General features: G+C 48.4%; 1 protein-coding gene across 1 annotated transcript; it reads right to left on the bottom strand.

The window, feature by feature from the left end:
* Window positions 1-1,127: 1,127 nt before the first annotated feature.
* Window positions 1,128-21,039, bottom strand: LOC142574374 (neprilysin-1-like). Its single transcript, XM_075683472.1, has 2 exons — window positions 20,813-21,039; window positions 1,128-2,806 (listed from the first exon to the last, which is right to left on the bottom strand). The coding sequence occupies exon 2, from the start codon at window positions 2,780-2,782 to the stop codon at window positions 1,304-1,306; it is 1,479 nt and encodes a 492-aa protein (XP_075539587.1). The 5' UTR covers window positions 2,783-2,806; window positions 20,813-21,039; the 3' UTR covers window positions 1,128-1,303.
* Between the last annotated feature and the right edge of the window lie 239 nt (window positions 21,040-21,278).

The following is a 21,278-nucleotide window of genomic DNA, read 5'->3' on the forward strand; positions in this document are numbered from 1 at the left end:
GAAACGTGGCTTCATCTACCGCAAACGCTTCGGCGGTAAAAAAGGCGGCGCCAGAAACCGCGCCACCTACAAGATTTTATTTCAATGTATTTTATTATGTGCGTTTCTGTAACATACCTAGACAAGCGTTCAAGTGTTTTGTTGGCTGCTGCAGGGTCTGTTTGTTTTTGTTGCGCGTTTTTAATTGTAAAAAAAAATGAGTGCTCCATTGGTACTTTTGTTCCTAAGGAAGGAGAGAGTTGGGAAAGTATACCAATGCATACCATTAACAGATCTATAATGATGCTTTCCTCTGCCTTTTGTTCAATACTCCTTCTGCCAACTGCTACTGCATAGTGTATGACGTTGCTTATACCCACAATTATTTTCAAAAATAGGGGGATTGTTTTACATCGGGGTTTTGGTTTCGAGACCGAAACTTACTCGCCCTCAGGAGGTGCTGTGATAGCGACGCTGCGCCTATTTTAAGGCGCCGGGCTTCAATAACGACTCTCAGCCTCGGTCCCCGTCTGCGTCGCTCTTTAGGCGGCCATCCCAACGTGCCCGGCGTGGCGTTCTTGGCGGCCACGCCGACATAATAGCGCTAGCGAACTTTGTATCATTTGTGCGTTAGTTGTATACCTTGATTGTGCCTATTTGACAGCGTGACGCATTCGAAGATTATTCCAAAATATTCGCATTTGCGAATAGTCGCCATTTGATTCGAGCAGCTAATCGGATAGGACAATATTGTAATCGTTATTAGAAAATTTGTAATATTCGCAAATCCCTGGCGGGCAACAATATTCGAGAGGGATATGGCGCCGCCAATTGAAAACGACGGCATCTTTGACAGCTAGTTCTTTAAATTGTCAAAAAAAAAGTATTAGTCCGCAAATTGTAACATGCTCTAGATATGCAGACGTGCCTGCTTATTTTCCCTTCTTTTGTTTTCTTTTCTGTAGTTCCGCTACGTTGTAGCTACCTGTGCTATAATAGGGCTGGCCACACCGCCGAGAACGTTATCGGAAACTTGCCATACGAGGCAATACCGAAGAGTTACAGCGGCCAAACAAGGGGGTGTCGCTGGAGCCACAATGCTCAGGCGGCACATAAACATGCAATTTTATTCCACGCCCTGAAGAAGTGCGTGTGAAGCGTGGGTTAATGTATACAACAATAATGGGCACAAGGCTGGGTACCAAATAAAACATGCTGTGGGTTATAGCAGGCGTCAATGAGTGGAGTTTGAAATTCGAATTGGCGCTTTTACCGGTACATCACGATCCGTATTCACGAAAACGCCTTATGCTAGAATGGCTCATCAGAATAGATCCAAACCAATTCGCCTATTCGACATTACTTCAGCGGAGCCGACTAGCCAATGGAAAGGAGCACATAAGAAAAAAAGAAACGCTTTGTGAATTAGGCTCATGTCTTGCGTAACCTCGGAAGCGTAATCACAAGAATGTGCCTTCCACCAAGCGTTCGCCAGCGTCACCTTGAGTGCATCCAGCTTGCGAACGATGTGTTTCTTGCTGACTGCATCCATCCACGACAAACGTTGAACCAAGATCACAGCTTGGTGCCGGACGGCGGTGAAGATGTCATCCACGGCCTTTGCGTGTTGCGCCGTCCAGTACTGCTTCACCATCTCGGCCGCCAGCACTAGACCGTAGCAGGCCTCCACTCGTCGCTCACAAACCGCGGGTGAAAAGGCCTGCGCGCGTTCGTCGTAGCTCACAGCAACTCCACCAAGATCGGCGAAGAGGCGCACCATCCACCATCCGATCACGTCGACCAGTTCATTTGGTACGGACTCCTTGAATATGCTTCCGATCGCAGCGAAGTAGTCAACGCTGTCTATCAGGACTTCCGTATGTGCGCGTACTTGAATGGTGCCGCTCAAATGCTTTCGGAGAAAAGCGAGCCACTGTGAAGACGTAACTGCCGGCGCCCATTCTTCCAGGTTCGCCACTCGCGAGACGCGCATCCGCTTCAGCCTCGGGTTGAGCGACGAGATGTTCTTGAATGTTCCTAGAACACGAGACTGCCGACGGGACACTGCTTCCGCTCTCGGCTTCGTGTACTGGAGGCCGGCGCCCACCGCTTCGGCGTAAAACATCGCCTCGGCCACGGCTTCAAGCTCGTCTGCGTGCTCGGCCCTCACCATCGTCGCCAGTGCGACTGGGGCCTCCGTAACTTGCAGTCGGTTCCGTCTATTTCTGCGAAGGCGCAGCCCGAACCACAGGTCGATGCGCCAGTTGATGCTCAAGTCGAGGAGCACGTCGAGAGGGTGTCGGTCCCCTGCTGGTTCGTTGGGCCAGGGTAGACCGCGGTCGCGGAGAAAGTCGCGGAAATAGCGTAGGGCAGCGCGGCGTGTGCTTTGCTCGAACTGCTGCTCCAGGCACGACTTGAGCATGCGGCCGGCTTCCTGGGTTGCGCGGAGCTTACCGCTGCCAGAGCGCAGAAATTGGGCACCTTGCCGCAGCGCGCTCTTCCTCACCAGGGCGTCCACATCCGTGGAGACGGCGTGGTCGTGTTTCCAGCGGCCGCACATGACGGTGCCGAATTCGCGGCATTTGTCCGCCGACGGCTGCATGGTCTCGCGGAGGAAGCGTGCGTGCCGGTCGCAGGCCCGCGTAGCGCACACGTCGCCTGACCACACGTGAACCGCCGAGCTGTTGCTGTGGACAGGAATCAGGAGCAGGACGATGACGCAGGCGGCGATAGAGACGAGGAAGCAGCCGATCATGGCGACCGTTTGCATGTACATTCTCTTCTTTAACAGCAGCTTCGACATGTCCGATTCGTCGCGTGTAGGTTCCTGCGCAGAAGCGGAGTGCTGCTTATAGAGCATTGACGTGGAACCTCCCCTGCTGCTGCAGGGTGGTGAGCGCGTCTACACGGAGCCAAATCACTAACAGCCGTTTCCGTGTAGTACGGTGGCTAGATGCCAATTTTTCTACGAACTCACGCTTCAACTGGAAAGCGAGTTAAGACACTTCACTGGATGCGCCTTTTCTTCCGACAGCTGCATTTTACGGTTGGCAGGAGGAGAAAGTTGGGGAGCAAAGGTCATCCTTTGCGCCGTAAGCGCCTAGAGGGCGACTGCTGGTGCCTGTGCTGCGCGCTATCTACCCCGCAATTGATCACAGGCCAACGCACTTGCGACGGAATTGATGAATCTGCACCACAGAGATATGTTTACTGGCGCTCGCTTCTTGGGCCTATAAACCAAGGTTAATGGGCATTGCTCGCGACGTTGGTCTAGATTTGGTCTAGAACCAATTGTCAGGGAAATGAAGTAGAATGATGTGCTCAGATGGGAAGGCGCAGAACAAAACAAGCTTTCGGCTAATTTTTTGTTTACAGCGAATCCATATATCGCTAGGGTTTCATGTATTTTTCCTCTTTGTGCATCAACGAGACAAAAAAGCGTGGGCCAATAATAATAATAATAATAATAATAATAATAATAATAATAATAATAATAATAATGAAGATGCATTGTTTTAAGTCAATGGGTGTATATACTGGAATCGTTTGTCAACAGCACATGGACTCATGAGCAGGAGGCGTTGCCATAGATATACGCTAAGGCAAAATCTTATGTACAACCAGGCACGCTTGATTCTCAAGAGGATAATGCCACAGACTATGGGGATATCTGTGCCGTAGAATTGCAGACAGAATTGTGATATGCACTGCGCATATGTGTCCAGGCACACCCAAGTGGGATATCGAGAAGTTAATCACCACGCACTTCGCGTGGGCTAGCCGTGATTGCACTACCCCTGTGATCATTGTTGGAGACTTCAATGGGACATTCCCAAACATGTCAAGAAATGGTTTACTGAGTCTGTGCTAGAGAAGTTTGGCTTGAAGTTTGTATAGAGCTAACTTTGGTCAAGAGTCTGTCTATGGTTCTTACTGAAGGAATTAGTGCAAATCACCGTAATCACAAAAGCTAGTGCCACTACCATTACCAAATGATGAAAATAATACATGTACCGTTCTCTAACCCTGTGTGATATGCTGCAGCTGCGCTGGTCATCCGCCTTCACACAGTGAAATGGCTCCTGAATTTATTCCCTTGCATTAGACGAATCGCAAGAAATGGTGAAAACTTTATCAATACAGTGAAGTGAAGTATCAATATAAGAAGCTTAGATTGGTGTTGCTTAATGTCACACATACCATTACCACTTCATTTCTCTATGGAGAACTCGTTGCCACTTGCTTGGTGCTCTTGGGCTATATCTGGCCCTTGCACAACGAAATACCACATCGTCATCACAGGTGTCGCTTTGCGATTCAAAACTTTGGGCAAGATACTAGTTATTTCACTGCATCTGTATTGTTCATTATCGCGTTATCCGCTGCATGTCTGTTTATTTTAAAAAGTTGAACCACGACATGCGTTACTTGTTGCAGAACATGCGATCCGAGAAAACGGCAGGGAAGATAGTCCTGTTAATTCTCGCATTTATTGTGAGCCTGAAAATCTAGCTTCAAAATCCATCTGCTTATGGTCTGTCACAGTGACGTACTAGCTATTTTTCGAGTGTGGGGGCAAGCCCATAGCTCTCTCTCTCTCTGTGTGAATATATATATATATATATATATATATATATATATATATATATATATATATATATATATATATATATATATATAGTGAGAGAGACAGAGCGCTTTCAGGGACGAAAGCCGGAACCTAGCCGAAACATCGGCAAAAGAACGTACCGTAGATTCGTTCGTTCCTTTTGCATGTTTTTAAAGGAACGGGATCATCCAGAGAACCATTCACGTGGTATATATATATATATATATATATATATATATTGTAACGTGTCTCCAAAGAGGACTGACGCCGTTTAATGCGGACAGCTGGCTCCTGAAAAACAAAGGGGTCGGGACGAGGCTATCGAGCGGGCGGGGTACTTTTTCCTTCTTGGCCTTCCTGCCTCTTCTTTGGCACTGTCTCCACTACTGCAGGTGGTATTTCCCCCTTCCTCGAAAATACAATTGGTTCGATGGGTAATAAGATATGTAAGGGAAACAAAAACGTGGTCAAGGCAGATTGTGGCGCAAAAGAACACAGTGACAGCCACAGGACAGACACAAGTACAACAGAGAGGAAGCGTGATGTGCAGAGTCTAAAGAAACAGAGACAAAAGCGTAGTTAGCTGCACATATGAGTGCAAATGCAAAAAAAAAGAATAAATAAAGAAAAGAATAATCACGAACGCACAACATATGGTTTCATGCGTACAACGTGAACGAACTCAGGGCGACGTTGTTGTCTACGCCCCGTTTGAGCCGCACTGTCCGGAACAACTTCGTAGTTCACGCGAATAATAGGGCGCAGCACTTTGTATGGGCCAAAATACCGGTTGAGCGACATTTCGCTGAGGCCACGGCGTCGAACGGGAGGGAGTCCAGACCCACAGTTGGTCGCCGAGGTTGTAGCATACCTGTCTGTGGCGGATGTTATAACGCCGAGTCTCTGCGTGCTGCTGCTGACCGATGTGCCGCCGCGCAAGCTGGCGAGCTTGCTCAGCGTGCTGAGAAAATAGTTCGGTGTAAGTAGTCAGAGGCTCGTCGTCTTGACACGGCAGATAGCATCCAGCATTACCTGAACTTCGCGGCCGTAAAGGAGACGAAATGGTGTAAAGCGCGTCCTTTCTTGTACGGTGTGGTATTATACGCGAAGGTCACGAAGGGCAAGATATGATTCCATGTTTTGTGCTGGACGTCGATGTACATATCCGATGTACACGTCCGAGATGGTCTTGTTTAAGCGCTCCGTAAGTCCGTCGGACTGCGGATGGCAAGCAGTAGTTTTTCGATGCCAAGTGCTGCTCAAGTGAAAAATTTCGAGCTGTGCTGTGAACGCCGTCCCTCTGTCTGTGATTACAGTGGACGGGGCACCATGACACGATACAATGTGTCACATGAAGAACTGCGCTACCTCAGAAACCATGGCGCGTGGGAGTACATCTGTCTCGGCATAGTGCGTTAAATAATCTGTCTCGACAATCGCCCACATGATGCCGTCGTTTCACAGCGGAAAAGGCCCAAGAATGCCCAAACCGGCTCGGTCGAATGGCTTATGAGGTGGTTCGATGGGTTGCAATAAGTCGGCGGGCTTCATAGGCGGTGACTTTCGCCGCGGGCATTAGCGGCAGCCTTTAACATTCTGTTTGACGCTTGCCGAAAGCCCGGGCCAATAATACATCTCGCGAACTCTGGGAAGCGTTCGTAAGCAGTCTAAGTGGCCAGATGCGGGCTCGTCAAGGAAAGCGAAAAGATTGTCGTCTAGCAAGTCTTTTGGAACCACCAGTATGTGGGTTCGGTCAGAAAGGGCGTTTCTCTTCTGATGCACGTTGTCTCGCAGACAGAAGGACGTATATACGCGTAATAGATGGCATGGAATGGTTTGCCGGCCCTCTAAGTGGTCGACGAGAGGCCGAATTTCACCGTCGTGACGCAGCCATTTTATCAAGTCCCATGCAGCAATGGCGCCCTGGAAGCCGTCATCGTCATCTGACTCTCGACTGACAGATTAAGCGGGTGCACGAGACTGCGTGTCAACGTCTTCGTGCTTGCGGCCGGACTTGTAAACGATAGCGACGTCAAATTCCTGTAGCCGTAAGTCCACCTTGCCAGTAGTCCTGAAGGATCGCGTATGTTTGCGAACCAAAATAGGGCGTGGTGGGTCTGTCACCACTTTGAAAGGACGGCCGTAGAGATAAGAGCGAGACTTCGTGATCGCCCACATAACCGCAAGACACTCTTTTTCTGTGGTAGAGTAGTTCGCCTTGGCACGAGGCAAAAGTTGTTACTTTTTCACAGCCGTCTTGACGTTGGACGAGTACTGCGCCAAGACGTATGTTACTTCCGTCAGTATGTACCTCGATGTCGTCAAAATGTGCCAGGACGGGTGCTGACTGCATGCGTTGCCGTAGTTCAGCGAACGCCGCCTGTTGCTCATTTGTGCAGGCAAATGGCGTGTCATTCCTTGTAAGGTGAGTCGGGGGCTCAGCTATCTGCGAGAAGTTTTCAGTGAAACCACGATAATACGCACAAAAGCCAAAAAAAAAAACGCCGCACGGCCTTCTTGTCAGCCGGAGGAGGAAAAGCTGTTACTGCGGCAAGCTTGTCGGAATCCGGTCGGACTCCTTACGACATGTCCGAAAAACTTGAGCTCTTCGTAGCCAAACTCGCACTATTCTAGTTCACGCGTGAGATCATCCGATCGGATCGCTTCTAGCATATGCCGCACGCGATGAAGATGTTGCTCAAATGTTTAAGAAAAGACTACTACGTCATCAAGGTACTCGAGACAAGTCTGGCACTTCAATCCAGAAGGGACAGTATCACCATTCGCTGGAACATAGCTGGAGCTTAAGACAAGCCGAAAGAGAGCACTCGAAATTCGTAGAGGTCATCGGGACTCACAAAGGCAGTTTTCTCGCGGTGTCGTTCGTCTGCTTTCATCTGCCAGTACCTGCTTTTCAAAACGAGTGACGAAAAATACTGGGCGCAGCGCAGTCTATCTCATGAATAGTCGATACGTGGCAGTGGGTACACGTCCTTTTTAGTTACGTTGACGAGCTTCCGGTAGTCGACACAGAAGCGTAGCGTTCCGTCATTCTTTTTGAGAAGAACGATCCGAGATGGCCATGAGCTCTTTGAAGGTTCGACAACGCCGTCTTCAAGCATCTCTTTAACTTACGTACGAATCGCTTCGCGTTCTTTCGCTGAGACGCGGTAGGGCTGTGGGCGCATCGGGCATGCGTCGTCGCATGTGATGGTCCTGTGCCGTTCACTTGAAGTCGGGCGTACCTTAGACGAACTTCCAAAACATCACCGGAATTGAAGAAAGAGCTCGTGCAGTGCTGTCTGGTTGTCTTTCGATAGCTGCGAATTAATGCCGATGTTACCCAGTGATTTGTCAACCATCCTCACTGCTTCAGAGGCAACACATTCAGCTATGTTCTCTATTTAGTCGGCAAACGCAATAGAAGTACCGCGAAAAAAGTGTGGATGCTCGTTAGTGAAGTTGGTGACATGCAACTGAGAACGGCCATCACTAAGCTGTAGCACACTCCTAGCCGCACAAACATCTTGCGTCAAAAGATGTGATAAGTTACTTTCTGCGACCACTTCGCCTTCGCGCATTCCACCCCACATAACTTCGACGAGGACACTGGCTCGGGGAGGAAGCATAACGGTTTCGGCGGAAACACGAAGGGCGTCGTCACGTCGGTGGTCGTCGTACCCGTCGATTGCTCGGGTGGCTTCGAAGGTGACTACATCTCACCGTAGGTCAATAACAGCGCCGTATTCTTTCAGAAAGTCAACCCCGAAATTGACGTCACGGGAACATTCGCATTGGACAAGGCAGCTGGCCATGAATGTCGATCCTCGAATTGAGTTTGAGCTTGAGTTTATGCCTCCACCCATACGTCGAAATGCCCAGCTCGCCTGTGGTTACCGGAATACCAGACACTTTTGATGCTGCGACACAGTGCTCGCAACGCACCCTGCTTCGATAGCTCTCGCTTGGGGTCGACTGCCAAGCAGCTGGCGGAGAGGTTGGACAGGCTTCGCGCGCTCACTCCTAGGGAACCGGAAGTAGACGACAGGACGTGCCGTCATAACGCAGAGCCAGTGAAGGCGGAGCTTAGCTTCGATCACTCGGCTATGGTGGCTAGAGGAGGGCAGTGTGACGGGCGCCTCATCCGCGCCATGGAGGAGGAGCGCGCGGAACGCGGTGAAAATTTAGCCACCGCTAGGGGCACTGCTGTGTTTAAAGGTGCCACGCTTGCGACGGAGGGGCACTGACAAGGCTTCGCCGGCTGCGTTTACGCTTCGCTGTCGCCTCTGTCGTCGTCTGTGAAATTTGTCTGCAGTGTTGGGTCGTCGCGTTGCCACACGAGGAATGGACTCTTCAGATTCAGACTGTTCGATGTAATGAACCCTGCCGTCAAGCAGCTCAAGCACGTGCTTTATACCTGGATGCAAAGGCGGGTATCGATCTTGCTCGCAAAAGCTTTCTGTGTTTAAAGCCCCGACTGATGTCTTGCGAAGGGAGCAGTGGGCCTTAAATATTAAACGGGCTGAAAAAGAGCTTAACAACGACAGCGTGGTTTGTGAACGACACTTCGACGAAAGATTCGTCGAAAGGACCTACCAGCACACAGTCAACGGTGAGGTTGTGGAATTGCCGCGTGATCGTCCGCGTCTGAAAGTAGACGCCGTGCCCACTGTGTTCCCTGAGGCACCTAAGTATTTCACGAAGAAAGCTCCGATTAAAAGGAAAGAGAGAAATATATGCGAGCAGCTGGAACCTGCTGCAAAACGGCAAAAGCTGAACGCAATCAACAGGCAAGACGCCCAGCAAGAAGACACCGTAGCGCACACGCAGCTACGCCAGGGGCCAGATATACCAGATATCATTGCCTCAGATAAACAGCACGCCGTGCAACTTGAGCGTGCGTGTCATAATATGTCTGCCTACCTGACGCAACATGGAATAAGGTAACGTTTTCAAGTGAACGTTAGAGTGTGTTTTTCGGAGCCAGTGAGCTCGAGGGCGAGCAGGTTGACCACATCTTGGTGCTGAAGTTAGTGAAATTCAAGTCAGAAAGCAACCAACCGGAATCGTTGTATTGCTCTGTATTCCTCAGGGGCCAATTGCGCTCACAGTGCACTGTTTCTTCGCCGGAGGAAGCGCAGTCAGTGCTCGACAGCACACATGCACTTATATTGTGTGGAGGCTGCGGCGTGAAACCAGAGAAGCAAGGAAGATACATATCGCTTGCTGGGTGTTACTTTTTCATCAAGTGCAGTTACTTATGTGAAAGTAACGGCCCTGCATTCATTGCAAATACTTGACAAAACTGCTGCCGAATCAATTTTCACGAAAGCGACGGAACGGGAGAGAAACAGTTAAAAAAATAATGAATGAAAATGTTCGGTGGAACAGAGCCCTGACTACAGCACTGCCATTTCTACTCTAAAAATATAAGCTATCCAAGGAAAAGGAAAAGAGAAAATTAAATTTAAATGATTTCAACACTGAACAAAACCTTCGAGAGCGAAAAATAAACACGCGAACTATTGCTTCTTATAAGAGAGAATATTAAGCAGTTTACACTCCAAAACAAAGCCCATAAAGAAACAAACACTCAAGACACAGTTTGACTGTGCGCTCACGTAAATGGATTAATTCACATGAAGTTGGCGAAACATGTCAAATCTGGTCAATGCTGAGAAACATTTAATTAGAAACTAAACGCCGCTTGCCAGTTGCGTCTATCGGAAATATTGTGGTTTTCGTTTATGTTAAGTAGCACCATTTAAAATTTCAAACGCACGCTTTTCAACGAACTAACAAAATGACTAGTTCATGTCCTGTTAACACGGACGCAGCGTGTAATTATTGGAAACAAGGTGAAAGTAAAAACGCGCGGCCCAACGCGAAACCAGCCAGCGCCGCCGGCACCTGTCGCGCAGCCAGCGCCACCTACTGGGGCCGCCATCTTTCATCACAAATTTGTGCACCCCTCCGCTCCCGCCCGTCACACTACTCCCCTCTAGCCACCATAACTCGGCGAACGAGTTGAGGAGAAAATGCATGGCTATGCAGGAGGGTAACTTGTAATCGTCCGTAGCTCTCTTAATACGAGACGCTTCAGACAAATTGCGGTGCGAATGATTAATCTTAGCTGTATCCTACACGTCTGCAAAATTTTTCCGAACGGTTTCACGGGCCCTTTAGCAGAAAAAAAGTGATGGAGCTGGGCAGACCATGTAATGCCTAGGGTAGATAAACGGTGAACCCTTAGAGGTAGAGAATAGCTTCCAAGGAAAGGGAAGCGCAGTCGAGGTCGACTAAAAATTAGGTGGCGTAATGAAATTAGGAACTTCGCAGGCGCAAGTTCGAAGCAGCCAGCGCGAGACAGGGGTAATTGGAGATCGCAGTTAGAGAGAGGCCTTCGTCCTGCCGTGTGTATAAAAGTAGGCTGATGATGATGACATAAGCAGCTGAGTTTTGTATGATAGAAGCTTAACTTTGCTTACTGTACACAGCGAGAGAAGTATCGTTTTTAATAGGCTCGTTAGCTGTGCAAGGTTTACCGCTGTTATCTTCTGATCGAGGGCTTCTAGCTGAACAACTTGCATTGACACGTTCCCAGAGTAAGGTTTTGAATACGTTAGGGATAAATGATCCGACTCACTAGACTAAAGCAAGGGACAAAGGGAAGTGACATCCAACGACTGAGGTAGCGGCTACTACACTGAGGACGAGGAAGTGCCTTGGCACATCTGCGCTCTATATTTTGGAATAGTTTCCTACCTACTGGATTTCCACGTAGCATATTTGCTAGGTGTCGGGTGCTTAACTGACCCACTGCAGTAGTAGTTATACAGTCTGCCACGTGATTTTGTTATGCCTATATGTCTGGGTAGCTACTGAAAACCGGCCTGATAATCAGCGAGTGAACCATGGTATGATCGTAATAGAAAAATTTTGTTATAACTTCTATGGTCTTTTCAAGGAAGAATATCATACAGTGCCGACAGCAATCACCCTCGGCAATGAATTTTGACGCTTGTAATATCGCTAAGAGCTCTGCCACTGTGGGCAACGTCACGGGAGATGGTTGTTCTCTGAATGTTCGGAAGTCGAGCTATCATTTGATACTGTTATGTGGAAATTAGGGTGGTTTATAATTATGTCAGCTTTGGCTTGGAATGGAGGCCTAGCAAGTCGGACAAGACAAAAGCGAGAGACGGATACTGACGCCGCAGTGCAGTTTCCCGCACCATCAAGTAATGACAATACACATTTCTACAGCGCTTAAGAGTTTAGTTAATTTTTCACAAAAATAAAGAGGACTACATTGCATTACGAAAAAAAAGAAACGAAGACTCAGGCTAGTAAGTTTGGAAACTTCTCTCGCGCCAAACTGCCAGCGCATGCCACAATAGCTTTTTACCCTGTAATAGCTTACTTTATCAATGAGAAATGACAGGCGTATATATGGGATAGGAGAATAAACAAGTGCGTCAATGTAATTTACGTATTGTCATGTTGTAGTGACGGTCAATAACACAGCATCAAAACTGTAAATGAGGAAACTAACTATTGGGCGAACTTATGCCCCTAAAAGCAAGTGACATTCAAAGCACAACCATAGCGGCGAACGCATTCGGCGATCGTCGAAAATCTGATGTGCGGGTCAAGCCCTTCGGCTTTTATACACGACCCGCTGAAGGTTCTAGCGTAATCGCTGGTGCTCGCGTACCTCCCAGAAAGTACATAATTCGCGTTGCGCACATAATAAGAAAAGAAAAAAGATTTTAATTTTTTTTCCAGATTATTAAACACAAGTAACAACCACTTGTCGGACCTGTAGCCGAAGGCTAATTGAAGGTCCGATAAAAAAAAATATAAAGGAAATTCTAGCACAGCAGGAATAAAAAAAAAGAGCAACATTAATTGTATATACAAAGTTCTTGATTGTCAATTCACAAGTCAACTAAAGGTAAGTGAATACATTACATACCAAAGAACAGTGCAAGGGGCACAGTTCAGATACAGGAGAATACATATCTCAATGTAAGGATGATGTCAATTTCTTTTACGTAACCCACAAAAATTGCAAACAATATCGATTAGTACTGAACTGGGTAATAAAGCATACAATTTTTGAAATTCAATACGTACATAATGGGCGAAAACGAGAGCAATATGACATTTCAAAGCGTAACAAATCAACACAATCGCGTCTTACTAATTACAGAAAATGAGCAGAAAATAGTCTAAAATATAATTCTTCTTGCATTCTACAGATATATCAAGAAATTCGTGATTTACTCTGTCTTTAACAGAGAAAGAAAATATTGTTTCAGGGCACTAGGGAAGTTAGGAGTTCTTATAAAGAAATTCAGCAAGAAGGGACACTCGGCGAAAACCGGCAATAGGAAACACGTCACGCCTAGTGTTAATCTCATTGTGTAGTTGACGCGAGCATCGGAAAAAAAAGTGAAATGAACTTACAGACGATGTTTTATTTGTTTTTATTCTTTCCCGCTAATACTAAAATGTTTTGCGTATAAACGAACTTATACTTCGCAACCTATGTTTCTTGCGTTACCTAGCAATAAACTTGTCGCACGCCAGACGCGCCATATGTTGCATCATGCGCCAGACGTGCTAGTACCGAAGCGAGCGAGGCCGGCTGCGCATGTGAAGTTCGTCTGTTCGGCTACCCGTTTCCTTTGGATGTTGGGCGTTTGTTGGGATTCCGGTGTTTTCTTGCGTTCCTTCGGCATTTCGACATGGCACCACTGCATTATTGGACTACGGCAAGGTGAGAAATTTTGTTTGTCACTCCGTGACGCATTTCAAGGAAATTTAGGTTTACGGCACAAAACCGAGACTAGTGACGCAGTTAGCGAGAGACAGCTCGGCCGTTCTGGCGCAGTTGAGCTAATGACTCGTATTGGGAAATGTGTGCGACGTTTTCTGTTAAAAAAAGATTAAATTATGGGGTTTTACTTGCCAAAACCACTTTCTGATTATGAGGCACACCATAGTGGAGGACTCCGGAAATTGCGACGGCCTGGGGTTCTTTAACATGCACCCAAATCTAATGTTGAATTCCAATGGCGGAGTCGGAGCAGCCGACGGACTCCGCGAGCGAGCACTCGACTCTGGCGCAGAGCAACGGCTCCAGATCCGCGAGTGGTACACAACCTGCGCCGCCGGAGCAAGGCGGAAGCGGAAGTTCTATCACAGAGTTACCCAGGATACCTTGCGTGTTGTCATTTCCTTCCGCTGTTTGCTCCCAGCACCGCCCATCGCTACTAGCACCGCCGCACCGGTCACTTGCCTCTTCAGCGCCGTTCACCTGTTGTTTTTTTAAAAGTGCGGAATGGATATCTCGCCAAGCGTGCAGCAGCTTTCGCTTCCTCGCCAGTCGTGACCGGTGGCGCCTCCCATCAGACAAACGTGGTAAACGAAATACGTCACGCAGAGTTCCGGTCCACTCCGCCGATTTTGGCGGAGCATCTTTTTCTGCTCCACGGAGTGACTCCCGCTCTGAATCCCCTCCGACTCTCTCATTGGAACACCTTACTCCCACCCACACTCTGCCATTGGAACAAACTTGCTCCGAAAGGAGCAGAAAAACTTGCTCTGACTCCGCCATTGGAATTCAACATAAGTACACGGGTGTTTTCGCATTTCGCTCCCATCGAAATGCGGCCGCCGTGGCCGGGATTCGATCCCGCGACCTCGTGCTCAGCAGCCCGACACCATAGCCACTGGGCAACCACGGCGGGTTGCGACGCTTTCTATGAGCTCCAACATTATTATAACTTATTTCGGTAGTTTTTGGGCACGCTTGCCGCACCCGGCTAAGTGACGCAGTTAGCGAAATGCAGCTCGGCTGGGCGCTGTAGTTTGGTGTGTGCTGAATCTTACTGGGACAAGTTCGTGACACATTTCTGACCCCCAAATTTATTGTAATTAATTTCGCAACCTTTTGGGATACTTTTGGGGCATGCTCGCCGCGCTTGGGGTTGTGAAGCAGTTAGCAAGAAAGCAGGTCGGCCGCGGTGACGGTTTGGCATGTACTGAATTTTAGTGGGACAAGTTTGTGACGATTTTTATGCCCGCGCAACAACATATACCTTCTTTCGGTACTCACGCTTGCCGAAAACGCGACGAGTGATTGCCAAGAGTGTTAACACGGGAGTGTGTTGCTTGCGCCAGCAAGACACGTAAAAAACAACGCCGAGGAGCTCAAAAACCAAGAACTTGACAATTCTGTCTTCTGAGCGACTGAATATTGTCTTTGCACCCACGATTCTGTCATGAGTTTATTAGAATGCATTAGGCGATCGTGTAATATGGTCTGGTTGAGAGCCTGTGTTGTGGCCACCTCTGTGTGCTTGGCGTACCATCGCGTCGACTGAGGCCAAGTTGTTTTGGAAAGGCGGAGTCACCCGTGTACTTGTGCTCTTAAAGTGCAGAAAATAATGCCCGGGAAGGGATGGATGCTTGAAAATCAGATGTTTTCTTCACATTTTATGGCATTGCTTGGGAGGAGTCTATTTGCTACGAAATATATGTAAAAGTGAATTTATCTGTAACGCCGCCCATTCTCCACTTACGCACGTTTCGCCTCTACACGCTGTATTCCTATTACGTCAATATACTAAAATGATACGTGCTTGTAGTTTACTTTTTTTCAGCTGATGGCGGCCGGTGGAGTTTCGTACGGAAACGACTGCTGCATACCTGGTGCCACAACTTTGAATGTATGCACAAAAAGCTCGGAACGAGAATTTATATAGAGCAAAATAAACATTTCGTCATTTCAGAAGACGTCTTGCGTTTCCTCTATGAAATTATATGTGGCACAGATTCGGTGGAGGCTTGTTAAAATTGTTCGCAATAATTTTTACTAAATGATATAACGATTCCGCGCCAAGGCCGCGAGTGCTTCAGCAGTAGAAGCGAAAAAAAAAAATAAATGCCGCGCCGACCAGCATGGCGTGTACCAGCCGGCGTTCAATACGCGCGCGCCCATAACCGAAACCGGAAGGTGTTAATCCCATCCGCTTAGTGCGCTACCGTCGATTCGGCCGCTGGGCTCTATGGGGGTGTCCGCTCTTGTTGAATTTCTTTCTCTATGACGTCGTCGCTGCGCATATTGACGTTGCTGACTTTTGGTCTTTCGTCGTACTCGCGCTGCCTTTCAGGCACCCTAACTATGCGCCGCTTGCTTTGGGCAGGCACCGCTGCGTTCAACCCAGCCTGAGCACGACGTCGTTGTGCTTGGTGACATTGCTGCCCCGGCGGCGCTCATCGTATTCACGCTGCTCTTCGGGAGTCTTAAGTATGCGAGGCCTTTCCATAGGGCCATTAAAACACAAATGAAATCCGATACTAGCTGGTTTGTGACGTAGCACATCAAAACACGGACACAAGAAGAAACGGCCCACGGACACAAGCCCTAGAAGAGCCCACAAGGCAGGTTCTTCGTTTGCATACGAAAGTGTGCTTACATCACTCCTTACTTCGTATGCTACAGTTGCCGCTTCCCGGCAACTGTAGCTTGTGCAACCGTAATCTTTAGCGGGAAACGCTTGCGGCGAACGCTATGCGTGAAAGCCAGGCTTCCGGTTCTTATGTCGCTTTCCCCGCAAGGCCGGCGCCGCTGCTTCAGCGTATGCGCGGAGGCGAGCGCCATCTTCTGGTTCTGCAAGGAACCCAACGGTGCACGCGCCGCGTTCCTTCCGCTTTGGTTGGTTGAATTTTTGCTGACAGACACGACAGATGCACTGGAGGGGGGGGGGGGGTTAGAGGTAGACAGCTTCGCAGTAAAAGGATAAGCAAGCACATGTGTCAGTATGAGACACAGGTGCGCAGATCATGTAATGCGCAGGACAGCCGACGATCTAGCACTGAATTGAATGAGTGCCTACGGAAAAAAAGAAGCGCAGTAACGGGGCCTTGCACATTGGACTAAATGATAAAGGAATTCGCAGGTCGGTTTAATTCCGCTCTTTTAAGTCCGTTCGTTCACAGAGGGCCAGGGTAGCGGATGTTTGTTGGTGAGAACACTCCAAACGCCAAAAGGATGGTCATATTGAGTGGATCTTATAATTTCATCTTTTTAAAGGGACACTAAAGGTTACTATTAAGTGAACGTGGACTGTTTAAATACCATCCCAGAAACCTCGAAACGCTTGTTTCATGCCAAGGAGAGACTTATTTTAAGAGAAAATGTGTTCTGAAGCGTCCGCGTACCTCTAGCTCAGTTCAAATCGCCCGCCCTCCGATCGAGGAGTACTGACATCATGGTATCATAGTGACGTCGCGCCATCGGTGAGTAGAACGGCGTCCGCAGACGGCGCTACGGCTTTTCTGCGCAAAAAGCAAACGCGCGGCCAGAAACAGAGCAAAGGCCGAGCCGACAGCAGAGCGAAAGCGGGAGTATGCTGGCTAGCGGAAGGTGAAACGCGCGACCATAAGCTGGTACTATATTCTATGACGCGAACTTCGACGCTCGTCGCAATGGACCCTGACAACGACAGAATGGCTCGCGATGCTGTGCTCAACTTCAGCGATTTGGGCGCTGACGAGCGCGACCTGCTGCTGAGGGCTCGCGCTGCCGGCGTCGTTGCGTACTACGACGGCGGCCTCGACACCGGCTCTCCGGAGCGGGAAAGCAACGAGGGCTTCCCAGGACATCACAAGGACGTGGCATTCTCACTGCTTGTTCGAAATGAAAGTTTCGCGAGCCAGCAGAACCCGCACAGCACGACGCGATAACGAAAGTACTGAAAGTCCAAAGCGTGCGCGGCGCAGAGTCGAACGCGCAGAATCCTCGACCACCCATACTACAGAAGGGTAACGTCAAAATGTTATTTTTTCTTAGAATCGAATAGAAGTAGACAAGTAGCGTTTTCTTCAGTCTTATAATCTAATGGAATGATCTTTTTAATACGAGTAGTTGAGTACTAGTGACATAAATTATGATGAGGAGTGCTTTCGTCGTCGGGCTAGTACCGGAATGTCGCTGGGGGGTCTCAAATCGTGTCATGCATTTACCTCAATTTCTCGGTTACTAAAGCTCTGTTCGCAATTATATTGACGCCTTAGACGTTCTAGAACATTGCTCTACCACTTTAACTTGACTTTCTGGTAACCTTTAATGTCCCTTTAAGAGCCACTTTGACTCTGTTTACTCTGTTACACTTCGTCGAGCGCTGTTAAAACTCTTTAGAAACTATACAAGTGCATGTGAAATATTGACATGTATGCTTATTTATCCTTTCTCGGGGACTGTATCTCACCCGCTAACAACCTAATGTTATCGCTCAAGGTAATACGCGCCTGCATGGCTGAAACTTACTCGAATGTTTTAGTTGGTTCTTTCTGTTGTGCATGTTCTCGCCGACCCTTGTCTAATGAGATTGTACGCTGTCACATCTCATAACGGCAAAGGGCAGTCCTTAGGTGCTTCCCACGAGGCAGTGCGCTTCATCAGAGCCTGCCCAGACGTCGACGCAGCCATGGCGCCTACTGTTGACGGGCCAACAAAGAATCTCCGTTCAAGGTGAAGGTGACAGCGACCACTGCGTTCTGTAGACGCGGTAACCACCACGAAGGCCAAGCTTCCCCATGCGGCTGCAAGCTGACCGCCAAGCACAGCCCACTAAGTGATGCAAGGGGCCAACGACTTCCGAGGGAACGGCGTCGACTTCAGGCTTCCAAATAGCCGCGTGTTGCCTTGTATACAGAGGCGATCGCGCAACATTGGAGGAGGATTCAGGCGGAACGGTGCGACATCATGAGTGGGATTTCCCGAATGATTAGACAATTGTGACTGACCGAGATGCAGTCATTAGATTCCCTAGTCTAGTCGCCTAGAGTAGCGAACTGCTTTAATAGCCGACACCTTTGGTGCAGTTGTGTCCTGACGTCTTTTGAGTGTGCTCAGACATGTAGTGAGCTCAGACATTTAACGTAGGAACACTCCATGTAGGAACATGGAGTGGCTTTCCACATTGGAGCAAGCGTAAGTAATGTAAAATAAAAGTTTTCTTTCGCTCCTGCTCATGGACGTACTTACCTCTGTGGCTGGAGGATTCCTCGCCTAAACGCTAACCGGAGCCGCAACAATGCACGACACGAATGTGTAGTGCTTTCTTTAAGGCACGCAGGCACCAGCTAGAACTCTCAACGAGTCATGTACAAAAGCTGACGTGTTTGACCCGCAGATCAGATTTCCGACGCCAGCCGCTATCGATGTGCTTCACTGTTACGTGTTCTTTTTCTGGGCGCATGTACGTTCGTGATTCACAACTTTCGCTACTGTGCTCTTCAACGCCGCTAGGACGTGACACTTGATCTGTGATCAGCATGTTTGTGATCAGCTTGGCATGTGATCTGTTTTCGGCCTCCTGGCAGCGTGCCGCCTTCTTCCGGTCCCCCGTCGTCGTCGTCGTCGTCGTCATCATCATCATCATCATCAGCATCATCATCATCATCAGCCTGGTTATGCCCACTGCAGGGCAAAGGCCTCTCCCATACTTCTCCAACTACTCCGGTCATGTGCTAATTGTGGCCATGTTGTCCCTGCAAACTTCTTAATCTCATCCGCCCACCTAACTTTCTGCCGCCCTCTGCTACGCTTTCCTTCCCTTGGAATCCATTCCGTAACTCTTAATGACCATCGGTTATCTTCCCTCCGCGTTACGTGTCCTGTCCATGTCGATTTATTTTTCTTGATTTCAACGGTCCCCCATATGTTGTCAAACCTTACATGTCTAGAGTCCAGGTTTTCTAACACTCTTGCCTAGTCAAACCAATACAAGACTGGAATAACCTCTGTGCAGAGGTAGTTAAGGAGTTCCCTAACCGTTCCTAAGTAGACATTCGAGTTCCTACTAGTTTACTATCAGGTTCTATTTTACTACTTGTATGTTGTATGTGTGCTGTTAGTGCTCTTTTTATGCTGTAATTGGATAATTTTGATTCCTTCTAGTTTGACATTACTTTCATGTGCCGTGCGTTGTTGTACATGCTGTATATGCCACACGCAGTGTGCTGCTTGAACTCCATCTGTGTAGTTCAGAACTTTTTCTTGACGATTGTGTTTTCACTGCTTGAAATATATTTCTGTATTATTATTGAATGAAAATGCCGACTCTGTGAGTGGCGCGAGAGGAATCACAGTATTTGAAATAAATACAAGAAACTCAAAATTATGATTTGGCAGAACATACTTTCACCGCAGATGCTACATGTCACTTTTAAAACGAACAGCCTTGTTTGACACTTTCGCCTGTTTTCGTAGTGGTCGTACTTTGAACACGCACACCAAAATGCTGATGCAAATGGCACGTGCTGTTGTGTAACCGATATGCGTAGCGCGTCTGGCGTTCTAAACGCAAATTGTTTGCCATAGCTATTAGAGACGCCCGTGCTCCCGCACGAGAGCTTTGAGGCGGAAGGAGGTTTAGAAGCTGTGGTGGTGCGCTCGGGATCGAAAGCACTCGCCTCCCGCTACCATCTCGCTTAGTGTCATTACCGGGGAGGCCTCCGGCAGTGGGAGAGGAGGATGGCAGTCACCTTCCACGCCGGAGCTCGCACAGCTGGTGGCAACACACGTACGACGAGTCAGTTTATATGCAAAGACTACCGCTACAGAGGTGCTAGTTAACGGCGCTGTTCTCTAGGAAATAAGCAATGAAAAGACAAATGCCCCCTAATGTTCTCTCTGCAACAAATGCAGGACTTCAACTGCATCATTTCTTTATTAAAGCGAATAGCTTTGTATAACTCCAGAGGAGTATAATCCGGACCAGATGAAGCATGCTTGAGTGCGATGAAGCGAAATATACTGAAGAAAGACGGGACAGCCGAGTGTCCCGTCTGTCTCGTCTTTCTTCGCTCCCTTATGCAGCGCTTCACCGCATTCAAGCATGCTTCACCAATTGGTCCAAAATTGCCCAACTCTTGTAAAGTTACTTCTCCTTCAGTTGACTTTGTATGTGCAACTACTCATACAGCTTTAAGGAAGCGTTCAGATGTTCGCTAACATAGACAACAATCGTGAATGATTTCTGCAAAATACTAAGACGAGTTGCAACTGAGCGCACTTTCGGCGCTTCATGATTGTCGCTTTGTCTCGGGAACATGGGTCGTATTAGTACAACCGAGCAGGATGACTTTCTGTTTTCGCGTCTGGACTCGTCCTCTAAAAACCGCCTGATGCCGAGTGTCGCTTACCGTGCAACAACTCGCAGCAGTCGCCGGCAACGCGTGGCCACTGATGCCCTGGGCGTTCCGTGCCGGCGGCCCCTTGTCGCCGTCGCTGACTGTGGGGCCGAGGGCTTCACCGTGGTGGCTCGTAGGTCTGCGTGCTTTTGATGCTTTGCTCCTACGTCGAAACTGAGGTTTTCCTGGCAAGGACGCTGTGCGCGAAGACGAGGCGGCATATTTCGGACGACGGCTCGCCTGTGAGGAACGCATCACGAGTCGGGTTCTTCTTCGTCTTCATCGGGTCATTTCCCGTTCTGAGCCGATGGTGATAATACGCGGGGCGTACGAAGTTGCACGGACAAAGAAAAACTAAATTTTGGAACTAAAGCATTTTTCAATACGTTGCCACCTATTCCAAATTATTCTTATCATTACGCACCGATTTTAGGGTGTCTGCCGCATACAGCAGCCTTTGTTCGACTGGTAGTTTGCA

The sequence above is a fragment of the Dermacentor variabilis genome, chromosome 3 (genome assembly GCF_050947875.1).
Source record: "Dermacentor variabilis isolate Ectoservices chromosome 3, ASM5094787v1, whole genome shotgun sequence".
Classification (NCBI taxonomy): Eukaryota; Metazoa; Arthropoda; class Arachnida; order Ixodida; family Ixodidae; genus Dermacentor; species Dermacentor variabilis.